Below are 13,835 nucleotides of genomic sequence, written 5' to 3'. Positions count from 1 at the left end.
AGCACCCTCCCCAAAGCACAGAAGGAATATTCTCATCAAAAAACCCAAATTGCCACAATTAGAGGTAATTGCAAGGTTAAAAAAAAAAAAAAAAAAAAACCAACCCTCATGGCCATGGGAGCACATCTCGCCGCTGCAGCAGGGGGGGCCAGGCTTTGTCGTAGGGACCCCGCGATGGAGAATTGCCGGACCCGAGGCGCTGCGGCTGCCCCCACGGCAGCGGGATAAGCTGACCCTCACGAGCTTTGAAGCATGACAGCCGGCTGCCTGCCCGCCTCCGTCCTGCTGCTGCTGCTGCTGGCAGCTCGCCGCCCCGCGCCGACGACCCCGAGCTGCCCTGCCGCGATTGATGTCTCCTGACCTCCTCTGCCCGGGTGTCAGTCATTACTTATACATTTATCACCAGCAACCTCCTTTATGGCTTGAAAACCAGAGCTCTCCGAGCCGTAACTCCCCTCACATAAATGTGTGATGGCAGTTTTAGGATTTTCCCCCCCTCCCTTCCTCCTCTGAGGTGGTATTTAATGGGCACGGGTGTAATATCCCAGGGAAGAATGCAGCTGGTACCCACTGAGCAGCCCAGTGGGGACCCCCAGCCGAGCACCCATCCCTTTCCTGCCTCCCCATCACCTGGAGGGGCCCTCAAAGGCCAAGCCCTGCTCCCCAATGTCATGACACTGCCCAATGCCACCCGGCACATCGATCCTCGCGGAGCGGCACAGCCCCCGCAGCCGGGCGCCCGATGCCGGGGGATGCCACCCTCCACCCGAACACCCCAAAACCTCTTCGTTTTCCTTCGCCGCAGCATCGTGCTGGCAAAGGTCACGGCTCCTGCTCCGCGCGGCACAGCTTATCCTTGAGTCAACAGCCCACGCTTGACGGGATCAGATGTGCCGGGAGGAGAGGAGGGAAGGGGGGAAACTGCCCGGGCAGAGGGTGACAGCCGCCTCCGGCACGTCTCTGACAGCCGACACGGGAGAAGAGCCCTGCCGCCCGGCTCCCCAGCGGTGACAGGCAGCTGTGACAGCCGCCGCTGGTCCCTGAGTGGCACCCGCGCGCCTTGGAGGTGACGGGGACCGGGATGCTGCCTCGGCCGTGACGCCCTCCTCGCCCTCGCTGCCATCCCGAGTGCTCCCCGGTGCCTTTCGGCTGCCGGTGCGGATGTTTTCCCTTTGCTCCCTAGCCGGGAGGTGGGATGCCTGGGCATCTCCTGCATGGAGAAGAGCAGCCGGAGCTCCCGTATTTCATTTATTTTGGGTTTCCATCCTCCCCAGGGGCAGATCAGGAGGGCAGCGATGCCCTCAGCAAACCCCAACACCCTCACCGAATACACCAGGAGCATCACCTGGGGCTGGCAGCCCTGCCGAACCACACTGATGGGGACCGTGTTTTGGCACGATATCCCCCTTCTTCATCTCCTGGCACCTTTCTGGATGCCCAGGGAATTGGTGTGAACATGTTATCCATCACGGCAACAGCCCGATAAACAAATCCTCCTCCTCCTACTACAACAAACAGCATCAGGCGATGTTCGCATTATGAATGGGATGGATAAAATCGATGGAAGTGAACTTGGAAAGCATCCCAGGATGAATCACCGTGAAGCCAAGGAATAGCCAGGAGACTTTGCACTTGTCTGTAGACATCCTACAGACCCACGTCTACCCCAGGCAGCCACCAAAACACTCCCAGCACCGGCCCCGGGGCAGTTGAATCCCCTGGAGAGATTATGGGGAGGCACCGGGGTGCAGCCTCCTCCCAAAACAGTTCAACTATCACCTGGAAGACAACCACGAGAGGTCCAGTGTCAGCTGTATCTCTACCACCCCACCCCCAGGCAGAAATCGCAACCCGGGAGCCATATCACGATGGTGATGGGGGATGCTGGCAGAGGTTACTGCCCGCATGGTCCCAACTGGGGAGCCAAGCGCACTGGTGAGCTGCTTCGCAGCAAAAGGTGCACCCAAGGGTGCAAAGTCCCTCCACGAGACACCTCAGTCTTCGCTTTAGCTGTTTTCAGGGCCAAAATAGGATGGGAGAGATCCCCGAATAGCTCAGCTGCAGCAGCAAAGGAAGCTGCAGCAACGCTCAGAGCAGCAGCACCAGCAGCTTTCCCTCCCCACGATACGAAATCCACGCAGGATTCAAGCTAAAAAGGGAGTCAGCCTGCCCGCTCCGTTAGCGCACACGGCAAATATTCCGCACGCAATCAGAGCCAGGTCCAAAACCCAGCGACGTCCCTGCGGTGTCCCCGCTGCGGGCGGGAGGATGATCGGGCGGGTTGAAACGAAACCTCAGCCCTCGCAGAGGGGATCACCCAAAGCAGCCGAAGGCGGCAGAGCTATTCTCAGAGCATCTCTCTCGTAAGAAAACAGAATCGCTTTATAATCCCGGCAGTTCCTCTTTGCAGCGTGACAATCCTATTTATACAGCCAAAATGTCATGTTCAGTCGCTTCGCTAGCTTAAATACTCGCGTTGTGATTTTTTTTTTTCTCCCCCAATTCACAGCCTTGCAGGGTCAATTAGGCTTACCCAGACAAAGCCGTATTCTTCGGCTCCACGTAGCGCTGCCGGGGTAGGAAACCCTCCGGTGCCTCGCTGCCGGCTGGAGCGGCCTGATGGTGAGGCAGCCAGCTGTGGCCAGATGTGGGCTGCAGGGAGCTCCAGCCGGGCTGCCAACACGGCCATGGAGTGCTCGGTACCATGGCTTCTACTGGCAGCAGGGCAGGTTCAGGGAGGAGAAAACCACCGCTGGTCACAAAGCAATGATGTCCCACTTGGGAAGTCCCCTGCTGAAGGTGGTTTGGGCTGGGAGAGTGTTTAAGAGAAGTCTCTTCCCTACGAAACCACCCCCAGCATCGGGGACGGGATGCCTGTGGAGAAGGGCTGTGGTCTGAATGGCGCTGACTACTTGCACGTGTGCCCCATGGCACCGTCAACACCGGCATCGTGCTCTCAGGTCCTGCCTGGTCCTCTCCAGTAGAAATGCTGGATTTAAGGCTCCTGGATTCCTAGCGCGGGGCTTGATCCACTGGACATTATCTTGAATCCCTCTCCGCCAGCCATACCTACCCAGCGCCAGCCCTTCTGAGGGGTCTTTCGCAGATGGTCAGGGGCTGAGGAAGCACAAGGAGCTCTGGTGGCATCTCAGCGCTTGCCGCTTGCTTGGCTATCACTGGTTGACCAGCCAAGCCCCAGGTAGGCACAGCCAGGCTGCTTCCTGGAGCAGAAGATCAGCACCATAAACTGCAAAGTCCTTGGTCACAAAGCCAAGAGGAAGAGCCAGGACTGGGATCCAGGAGAAGTGACCCACCAGGGACACAGCCAGAGCAGCACCAAAGGCAAATGTGGATGCAACAGAGCTGACGTATAGGACTGGGCTGATGCACCCAGTTGGGAGCTGAGGAGAGGGGAGGTGGGCATCACTGGAGACCACATGAAAACAGCCATGATCGGCTCTCACGGGACAAGACGAAGGCTTTGAGGGGTCACTGCTCTCCATGTACCAGGGGGATGCTCCATGGCTCTTGTCTTGCTCTCAGGCCACAGAAAGAGTCTCTTCACTGTGTGCCGCAGGAAGGTGTCCAGCGATGTCCCTGCATGAAGAAGCCTCGCACAGAGCTTCAGTTTATGGGCCACTGGGGACAGCGATGGGTTTTTCCTCTCCTGGTACACACAAAGTCTTGGGCTGGGTTGCATTGGCTGCTCCTTTCCTTCTGCAGGGTTGGACATCACAGCTGGAGGAAGGGCAGCGGCGAGGACGTTCCCCGCACAGCCACGTGCCCAGGTGCTCATTTTCCTGTCCTAGCACAGCAAAGTCACACGCTGCCTTCTCTGTCCTTCCTTCTACCCCCTTTTGTTTTAAATTGTCCAGGATGGAAACGACGTTGTTGGCCCATCCTGGAGACCATTGAGCAGGTGACCTGGTCTGGATGCACACAGCGACAGTGCTCCAGCTGGCCTTGCAGCAGGGAGAGGACAGGCAGAGGGCACAGCCCGGGAGCAGTGCCAGCTACCTCCGGGACACCCAGATAACGGAGACACAAACAGGACCTACTAGACATAAGCCTTTACAATAAAAAGGAGAAGATCCAACCTGATTTCTGGGTGCTTGTAGCCAAGTCACAGGGTGTTGAGTCCTAAATCCTATTTCAAAGTAACAACGCATCTCTGGCGGTCACTTGTTTACCGGGAGCGACCAGATGCACCAAGAGAGGGTCCTGGATGCAGCCAGACAAACCGTCTTCTGTCCCTCAGCCACGGGGCTGGACTATTTCAGGGCCAAGCTAGAGTTCAAGGGCACCCCAAAAGTCTTTACTTCCCCCCTTCTGCTTCCCCTCCAAGGGCTGCTAAGGAAAAATGAATTCAAAACCCAAAACTCACAGGGATCCTGGCCCTGCGTGAAGGGGACTTCACCCCTCCAGCAAGATTTGTGCTGCAGGAGAAAGAGGCTCCTTCTGCAGCTCGCTGCCAGCCCTCGCGCTCTCGCTCCATGTCTGTGAAAATCCATTCCCATCAGGGCAAACTGGCTGTTAAAAATAAGAGAGAAGCAGCCGATCCGCATCCGATCAGGACCAGAGATGATTCAGATGGGAGCGTGCTCCTGCCACAAGCAGCAAGATGCGCTGGCTGTTGAAAAGAGATCATCGAGAGACAGCCGGGAAGAGAGGGGTCTCGCCAAGGGCTCGCCGGGCTCCTCTCCTGCATCTCAATCCGACAACAGCAACATTTTTTTGTTTCAGTGCTTAGGGAAGTAATTCCACATCAATCCAGGGCGTACCAGGTGCTGCCGTGCTGATCCCACAAGAGAAAGAAGGAAGAGGCATTTTTCTGTTGGGGTTTTATAAAAGCTTAGGTACCCGTGGTCGTAGGGATGGGATATTGTGGAGAACTTGGCTGCCAAACCGCGTCCGTGCCACAAGGATGGGGACAGGGAGGTCCTTGGGATGCGGGGTGGGCATGATGCAGTGGCTCACACCCTTGGTGAGCCCCACGGAGCTCATCCAGCAGCACGTGGGAAACCCATTGCACTTAAAAGGCAACGAGAAATAGTGGCACCCCAGGAGATGGGGTGAGGTGTGACCCCCCAACCATGATCAGCGCTTCTCATAGGATCTACAAGCCCTGGTACTTTGGACCAGCGAGAACGGCAGCGAGAGGAGAGCAGGGGACCCAAGGACATGTGAAGCACCGTGTACCGGGGCTGGGGGAAGCCACCCAGGTCCCGTAACGGCAACGTGGGGCACGGGGAAAGCTGCAGAGATATCTACTCCTCCCCACAAATAAATGTGCCTCTGCACCGCTTGGCATAACTCATCTTCTCTCCGCAAGGTAACGAACCCTGGCATCAAGCTCCATTAAACCCCATCTCTCTCCCCACAGGGCCATGCTCAGCACCCGGCTGCCATGTGCAGGATACGGCCGCTCTTCCCACAGGGTCACAAACCAGAAAGCAAACGTGGAAGCAGACAGAAACCCGGGATGCAGCTCGAGGACAAGGCCACCGGTACAGAAATGATGCAGAAACACAAGAGAGCCAGAAAAACTACAGTCTAGTGGGATTTTTTTTGCCTTGCATCAAATTTTCCCCGCGGGTCCCCAGGAGCGAGGGTCGCTGAGTGCACGGATGCTGATCCTGCAAGGACCAAATGGTTTTGCTGATGCTAAAACTTCTCAACAGGGATCATCCGGCTGGTGCAACCAAGCCGGTCTCTCCACGGCTCACATCTAGCCCAGAAAACAAACACTCACAGCAGCCAGGAAAGTTGGAGGGCCGAGGGAAATGAGAGGAGACACCTCTCCAGCAGCGTTAGTCACTTGATAGCCCATCACTTCTCATTGCATCACGTTCCTGCGATGCCACATTACATCAGGTTATCACACCACGGGATGTAATCCAACGCTGATGCGTGAGGAAACCTAATGCAACAAGACACAGCGGGGGTTTGCCGAGAATGGGTTTTACTTCTTGGTTTCTGGTCTGCTAGTCCCCATCGTTCTGGGCTGCAAGTTGAACTCGGCTGATGCCGCGGGAGAAATAGCAATGCAAAAATACCTCTCGCTCCAGTATCCAAATCTGCTGGCCGTGCCAGCGAGAGTCAGGTAGTTGGACATCTCTGGAAGTAACATCACCTGCCCACAGAGCTCCTGCCAGGTCCCATTGTCCCCAAAGCCAAAGAAAGGGGAGCCAAAGGATGCCAGAAATGGCTCGATGACCCTTCAACAATCCTAAACAGCAGCTGATTGGCGTAAAAAAAGAAAGAAAGAAAGAAATCGCGAAGTTTTTGCCTTTCAGATGGCTGGGAGAGGCATGGCTGTGGGGATGAAAGCAGGGCAAAGGAACTGCCCCTTCACACCGGCACCCGGCGCCTGCAAACCGGTGCTCAGGGCAGCCGGTGAAGCCGTCCCGGTGCTGCTTCCCGCCCCGGTGAGAAGTATGGCGAGGAGGAAAACCTGCCGGTGCTGGGGGGCTGCATGGGCAGGGAGGGGTGTTGCCTGCAAACCTCTTCTTCAGCCAAGAGCCAAAGCAGTAAGAACGACTGGGAGAACCCAAAACGAGCCAGAAAGACCACATTTTGGGAAAGCAAACAAGGGGAAAGTCTAGGGAGGGGAAGGTGGCAGAAAACCAGCCTGGATATGGAGTTGGAGGAAGTTTTTAGCTGAGCAGCAAGAGGCAAGGGGAGCTTGCCCTCCCCACGACAGCTCTTGGCACGCAAATTGCCCCCAGCAGCTGCCACGCATTTTCTGGGACGGTTTTGTTTAGGCTGAGAGCCACGCCTGGCTAGTAAAAGCTTCAATTCCTGCAGAATTAATCAGGCAACCGGTCCAAGACTGGGAAATAAGGGTCAGGCTGTTTCTCCCCAGCCAGCAGCAACACCCTGGCTGAGCTCATCGACCCAAACCCACCCATCGAGTCCCACCACCAGTATCTTGCCCTGGAAGAGGGCAAACCGCCCCAGGCAGACCCGCAGGCAGGATCGGGGCCGGCTGCTGGGATCAAGCTCCATGGGGTTTGCACCAAACCTGTCTGCATCGGGGCCGGCTTCACCTAAGACTCCGCATCGGCTCAAAACCCTGCAAGCAGGAGAGGTCTGAAAAGCAGCCTCCTTGCACGAAGGTAAAACCACGGCTGGATTTCAAAGGAGCCCTTGGAAAAGTCACTCTCAAGTGACAGCCAGCTGGCGTCACCAACCCAGGCAGCACGGAAAGGCTCATGGCTTTCCCAAATGACAGTAACCACCCTCCTGCACCCGTGTTATTGCGATACGGGAGCATATCTGTTTGCATAAATCAATATTCAACACGACAGTGGTTTTATATATAGACAGACACATCTATTCAAGTTTCCAGGCTTATATTTCCCCAGAAGCACCCACGAATCTCTAAACGCTGATGCGAGGCACCTGCACGAGGGCTGTGCTCGCTGCGCACCGCTCGACCAACGTCCTCCAGACCATCGATGCACAGGCGGACGCTCCGAGTTTCCCCTGGTCACGTCCTCTGCTTGGCATCAGCTGTCACCCACCCCATGGAAGGGGGACCTGAGGGAGCCGCTTGGACTTACTTGCTGAGAAGGTGGCTTCGGTGTGGACAGGAGGGGTGGAGGGGAGGAAAGGCGGGTACCCCACGAAGAAGGAGCGCAGGGAGCGCTCGGAGAGGAGCGGGGAGCGCTGCGCGGGGATGTTCTCGCAGCTTCCCACGCTGTTGTGGATCTTGAGGTTCAAGGGCTTGTTCTTCTTCTTGACTCTGGAAGGAAAAGGGAGGAGAAAAAAAGGAGAGATAAGTGAAGGGCAAGAAACCTGGGGGGGGGCGGTGGGATTTGCTCACAGGTGGGGAGAAGGGAGCGACGCACCAAGGGACCGGTGGCACCCATGGGACGGCTGCTCACATGAGGAGATGCTGCGCCGCCCCGTGAGCCTACGTGACAATTAGACCCATTTCCCTACAAGAACTTTCGATCCCTCCCCATCATCAAAAAGAGGCGATTTTCATGAAGGAACACATCGCCTTCGAGAGCTCGTCCTCCTGCAAAACCTGCCTGAAAAGGGTCAGGTGGTCCAAAAGCCCCATCACCCCCCAGCCTTGCTGGCCTTATCGCATCCCCAAAATCACCTACTGCCCGCCAGCCCTCCGCCGCGCTGCATCACCCCTCAGAGCCCCAACCCGAGAGATTTCCCACACAAACTTGCCTGCGTGGACCTCGCTGACGGTTAAAAGGCACGCTTGCGGTAACGTCCGAGTCCTTGAACATCTTGGCACAAGAGCCCAGGTACCTGCCTTGTCCCAGTTGGGGCCGGGAGGGCTGGATGTGCTGCTCTGCCCTCATGGCTCCTCTTTATACCAGCTCAGAGGCTGCCAGCACGGGGTAAGGCTTGCTCTCTGAAGGCAGCCATCACACAGAGCTCATCTGCATCATGCATCCCTAAACACCGGCCGTTACTACCAGCCCTGCTTCAAATGGGGGAAACTGAGGCACAGAGGGATTACGGAGCAGATTCAGACTGCTTGCTACAGCACCTAAAATGGACTTAGGCACTCGCAGTGCTGCTAAGCTCGGGAGATGCTGCTGTCTCTGCATCACAACAGCGCTGGCCCAGCGTCTTCCTACCGAGAGCAAGATGCCAGCACCCGGATCACCGGCACTCCGCAGTGCTCAGTGCCTGCTCCAATGTTAATGTCATTTAATGTCACCTACATCTGTTTTAGGGCCCAAGGAGGGGAATTGAGCACAACCGAGGGGTGGACTGCAGCGGAGCGTGTCACCTAAGGCTAACGCTGTGAGCGGCCCCAACAGAAACCTGGGGAACAGCTCACCGAAGCACAGGACTGTGGTGTGGACAACCCTAAGCACCGTGAAAGGTTCATCAGAAACGAAATGCTGCAGAGCAGGGAGGTACAAGACGCCCACCCCTCACTCATCAGCCCATTTTTCCGCCTGCCTTGTGCTGTGACAAGGACCAGCCATCACTTCGGTGGCTCAGGTGGGCCCAAAGCAGCACAGAAACCTGAAAGATTCGCAACGCAGACCGACACCGACAGCTCGCAGGGGCTGGGCTGCAGGTTTCTGGCACTGCTAAGCCTTGCTGGCTCAGCCGCTCCCGCCTCGGCCACATTGCAATAGTGCAAGGTAGAGAGGAACATCATCTGCCCTGCCCCGAAGCAGCCTCCGGGAAAGGCAGCTCAGCCCTTTTGGAGATTTGGAGGATTTGGGGCAGGGATCCCCTTCCGAGCACGGAGCGGGCAGTGCGACAGCTCACGGTCATGAAGGACCCTCCTGCCCTCCCAGCAACGCAGCTCACGAACGGCTGGAGATGGTTTTCTCACAGGTGACACAGTTAGCATCGATGCACAACTGAATTACAGCCTTTAATTCAACCCGCTGCCTTCAGTTCCTGGTTATAGTGTTAAAATTAGGCAAAAAAAAACCCAACGTGGAAGCAGAGAGGGAGGCAAGGGAATCGCGGCACCTCTGCGACGGCAGCAGCTGAGCCCGTCCTGCTGCAGCCCAGCAGGGAAACCCGGAGCATCTGGCCCCAAAGCCAAAGCAGAGCTGTGCAACGCTGTGCCACGCCAGGCAGCGCCGTGCAACACCGCGAGTGGAAATGGAGTGGAAATCAGCGGAGAGCTGCAGTGGAAATCAGGAGAGTATAAACCCAGGCACTGCTCTCTTTCGAAACTTTCCTCTTTTGTGTCCAACTGCTGCTTTCCTGCAAACACCTATACGCTTATTCGCGGGCACCGGGTCCTGCTCTGCTGCCATCGCTCCAGTACCGTCAACCAGAGATGCACCCGAGCTCAGACACCCGCTCCTGCCCGCGGGTGAGCCATCCTCCCCGGGGCCGTGCATCTCTCACCGCCCCGGGCCCCAGCAACGCCCAGGGGCATCTGGCCCCACCAGTCGATAGGAAATGATCGTGCTGCGCTCACCAGCCCGCTTTAGCAGAAGAAAATTAAACCGTCCTCTAATAAGCTAATTGTTTCCTCGCACAGGAAAAGCTGCTGCTGCCTTGAGGGTGGCTGTAATGACTTCTTTGGGTGCGCTGGACTCGGGGATGGGGCAGATGATTGCCTCCAGCCAGGGCCAACAGCACAACCCTCCTGGCTTGGAGCCCACGGGGGTCCAATGCACCGGCAGCCCCGCGGGTGATGCCCTGCCGGGGGGACCCGAGGTGCCCCTGACCCTAAACCCCCATTCCTTAAGGCAAAACTGCAAAGCACCAAGGCAAGGAGAAGCCTGGTGTCCCCCAGAGCTGGTCCAACTCCTCCGTTGTTGCCGCTTGATCCCAACCCAACCCAGCGGCACAACCACGACGTCTCCGCCGAAGCTCCCGGTGCAGCTCCCCCCGGCACAGGCATGGCCCCAGCTCCCCGCTAGCTCAGCCCCGGCATTCGGCCCAAAGTGCTTCCTGCAACACAGTGATTAGCCACTGATCTCATTTTTTTCCACCCATAAATCAGTTCCAGACCAAATATTTACTGCAAGCATCATTTCCTCGCCAAGCAGGGCTGGTGACAGCTCTCATTATTAGGAAGGATGAGTGATTTTGGACAGAGAGAGATTTTTGTCTCTCCCTGTTTCCTCAGGAAAAAAAATAAAAAATTAATAAATACACACAAACACTGCGATCCAACTAGGTGACCGGCGAGGGTTGGCCGCCTGTCTCGCCGTGGCCTTGACCCCTTTCCCTGTCCCAAAGGAGGGGAGCTGGGACCGAAGCCTGGAGAGGAGTGGGATGCTGCAGCAGGAGCATCCTCACCCATGGCAAGTCCCCTGCCACAGGAGGCTCACAGAGATGGGGTATCCTGCTGCAAGCACCCCAACATTGGGGACAGCGGTGTCCCAGCTGTTAGGGACCCCCGAGGTGTCCCTGGGGTGCTGCGGGACTGGTTTGGGGACTGAGAGCAAACCTGCAGCTTCACCTCCCTGGGTGTGCACAAGCGCTCGGTGCTCCCCCAAGTTTTGAGTCCCGCTCAAACAGGCTGAGGTGGCAGTTTGCCCCTCCATGGGAAAGCAGCGCCGGGGCAGGATGCGGCCACAGAGCCCACAGCGCCCACGAGGAGCTGCAGGGACAGGGCAAGCATGTGGCTGGCTTGTAGAGGACACGGCTGTCCCCTTGCTGGCTTCCCCCTGGTTTTGCCCCCAACCGGCAGCGGGTGTCCCAGCACCGTGCATGGTTGGGTGGCGCACCCAGGGAGCAAACCTTTGGCCCATCTTCCAGCAAAGGCAACGGGGAGGAAGGTAGAAACAGCAAGTAATCCAAAATCTGGAGGAGGACAAGTCCTGCAAGTGGCGGAGGGCACAAACAACGAGCTGCAAAGACATCCCAAGAGGTGACGCGGTTCCTCTGCTTCTCTGCAATCTCCTCTCGGCCGCTCCAAAGCGGCCCTGAGGCTACGACCACCAATTTGGGGACAAGGCACCAGGGGTGCCAGCGGGGCACGGAGCAAACCCCTCCCTGCCGTGCAAACCGAGCAAGCCCGTCTGGGGCTGCTTGTGGAAAAAGAGGGTCAGATACCGCCCTTGCTGCACGGGCTTCGGAGCAGGGGTGCAGGATGAGGCCGGTCATGGGCACCACATACGGGACTTGCTGCCATGGCGGGGGGGGGTCACATCCTGCTCCTCACCGGCCTCCTACATCCCCCGTTTGCATTGCAGCATCCCAGAGTGAAACTGGGATGGCTCCCTTTGGCCTTACACCAGCGGTGCTCCCCCAGACCGGCATGGCAACCACCATGCCGGTGGGAAGCATCTCCTCACCCATCGGGGCGTCCTCCCCGGGGGCTTTGTAGAGGGCTCCGAGGGAGGCATTTTGGGGAATGCTATTTCATAGAATCATTTGGGTTGGAAAAGACCCTTAAGATCATCAAGTCCAACCGTTCAGGTCACCCCATGCTCCTGCACCACCCGTGCTCATCTCAGCCCACGGAAGGAGCACCAGGCCAGGGACGACACGCCACAGCCCCCTCCCCATAACCTACTGACGGGACACTCCGTAAAACTCAGAAGATTCCGGGCTGTTAGAGACCTGGGAGGGGATGGGTTTTGCACGGTGACTGTGCCAGCCTGGTGCAGGATGCGGCCACCACCCCCTGGGAGAGACGCACCCAGGGCTGCACTAACCCAGCCCCGCTGCAAAAACCTTTCCTCCTCCGGAGCACTAAGTCTCTCCTAAATTAGGCTTTTTCCACTTCAGGGGTGAAAGGTCTCTCACTTTCCGGGCGCTAAGCGGAGATAAGGGTGTAAATCCCCCCTGGGTGGAGGAGGCTATACCTCCTAACCACCACCAGCCTCAACTTCCAGCATCCGGGAGCGGTTTTGCCCATCTCTGGCAAACATTTCCATTTTCCCCTCATTTGCCCAAGCCGGCGTCGCACGAGGCGGGGAAAAAGCGTGTGCTGGAAATGCATCGTGGTCCTCCCAGCTTAAACCTCCCCAGCACAGCCCGGAGTCCCTGGGCCCCGGGGGCAGAAGGAGCCCCCTCCTCTGTGCCAGGCTCCGCTGGGCATCACCCCCCCCGCCAAGCATCACCCCCCTGCCACGCTCCCAAACCCGGCGAGGACAGCAGAAGCAAAAAAAGGGGTTATTTTTTAAAAAAAACAAGGAAGAACATCAGCTTAATTCAATTTTCCACAGGGATAAAGCCCTGACAAGAGCAGCAGACCCTCCCTCCTGGAAGGCAGGGGGGGGGCCAGGCTGGACCTCGCTGCTGGGAATCTCAGCCAAACAAGCCCCAGTCGGATCGGGAGGAACCAGCAAAGTCCAGCGCAAGATGCAAGCCGGGCTCGCTTCGATACTGGGGGGGGGGGGTTGGCCACGCTAATCCCCCATTAAGCACCATTTCAGACCACTCCAGAAGCTGCAAGTTCTCAGCTGCTTGGCTGGGAGGGAAGGGGGGGGGGGGAAGGCAAGCGCTCCCCCCGAAACATCCCGGCGATTATACAGAAATGTCGATGGAGAAGCAAACGCGGCAGCAGGGAAAGCGCAGCGCAGCTCTGCAAAGCCGCGGGGCTGCGGAAGGGGCTATTTAGATGGTGGCGATACCTGCCAGCCCCCGGGAAGGACCATTTTCCTCCAGTCACAGCTGGACAACTACCGAAATGAGACTCCAACCCGTGCCGGGGGAGGCTGCGAAGCACCAGGCAGGGAGAGCAGGGAGCTAGTTACACACCAATTATTTTTTATTTTGGCTTTAAAGGGTTTGTGGGGAGCAAAGAGGGCCACGTGCAGTCCATCTCTAGGCTTGAAGCCCCCCAAAATCTAGGAGACACCCTAGGGTGACTACGACAAGACCCTGCCACCCCCAGGGATGGCAGGAAAAGTGCCACCGCAGGAACAAGGGTTCCTTTCCCACCAGACTCAGAGCAGATCCCTAAATCTGAACATCCCGACTATTTTTTTTTTGCCACTCCGGGAGCCTCTACCGTGCTCGTCCCAACCCCATCCCCGCTGCAGGAGACTGCAAAGCCGGGCAGCCCTGGGGGCTCTGCAAGCACCAAGCACTCCTCGCTGCAGGGGTGCCGGGCTCCCCGCCGGCAAGACGGGGCCGGACCCTGCCCCACGCAGCCCTTGGCTCCCCAGACCTTTTCCGAGGTCACCGGTTCTCAGCTCTTCCCACCTTGCGAGCCCCACGGCTGCTCCTGGACCTGCAGACCCTCCCCAGCATCCCCTGTCAGCCTGCTCCGCTCCGTTACCTCTCGCCGTCCCCTTACCCTCTTGCACGGCCCAAAAACCACCTCATTTTTATCCTTGCCTTCCCCGTGCATCTCTTGGAGACAGCAGACGCAGCACCTCCCACCCAAGCCCCCCGAAACGAGAGTTCGCAGGAGCATCAGG

General features: G+C 57.7%; 1 protein-coding gene across 1 annotated transcript in view; it reads right to left on the bottom strand.

The window, feature by feature from the left end:
- KSR2 (kinase suppressor of ras 2) overlaps positions 1-13,835 on the bottom strand; it is a 76,361-nt gene that overhangs the window by 44,276 nt on the left and 18,250 nt on the right. The window contains exon 5 of the mRNA XM_050906875.1: positions 7,566-7,747. Within this exon, the coding sequence (XP_050762832.1) occupies positions 7,566-7,747 (182 nt within the window). The remainder of the gene's footprint in view (positions 1-7,565; positions 7,748-13,835) is intronic.

The sequence above is a fragment of the Gymnogyps californianus genome, chromosome 16 (assembly GCF_018139145.2).
Source record: "Gymnogyps californianus isolate 813 chromosome 16, ASM1813914v2, whole genome shotgun sequence".
Classification (NCBI taxonomy): domain Eukaryota; kingdom Metazoa; phylum Chordata; class Aves; order Accipitriformes; family Cathartidae; genus Gymnogyps; species Gymnogyps californianus.
This window is presented reverse-complemented; position numbering and strand designations above follow the sequence as displayed.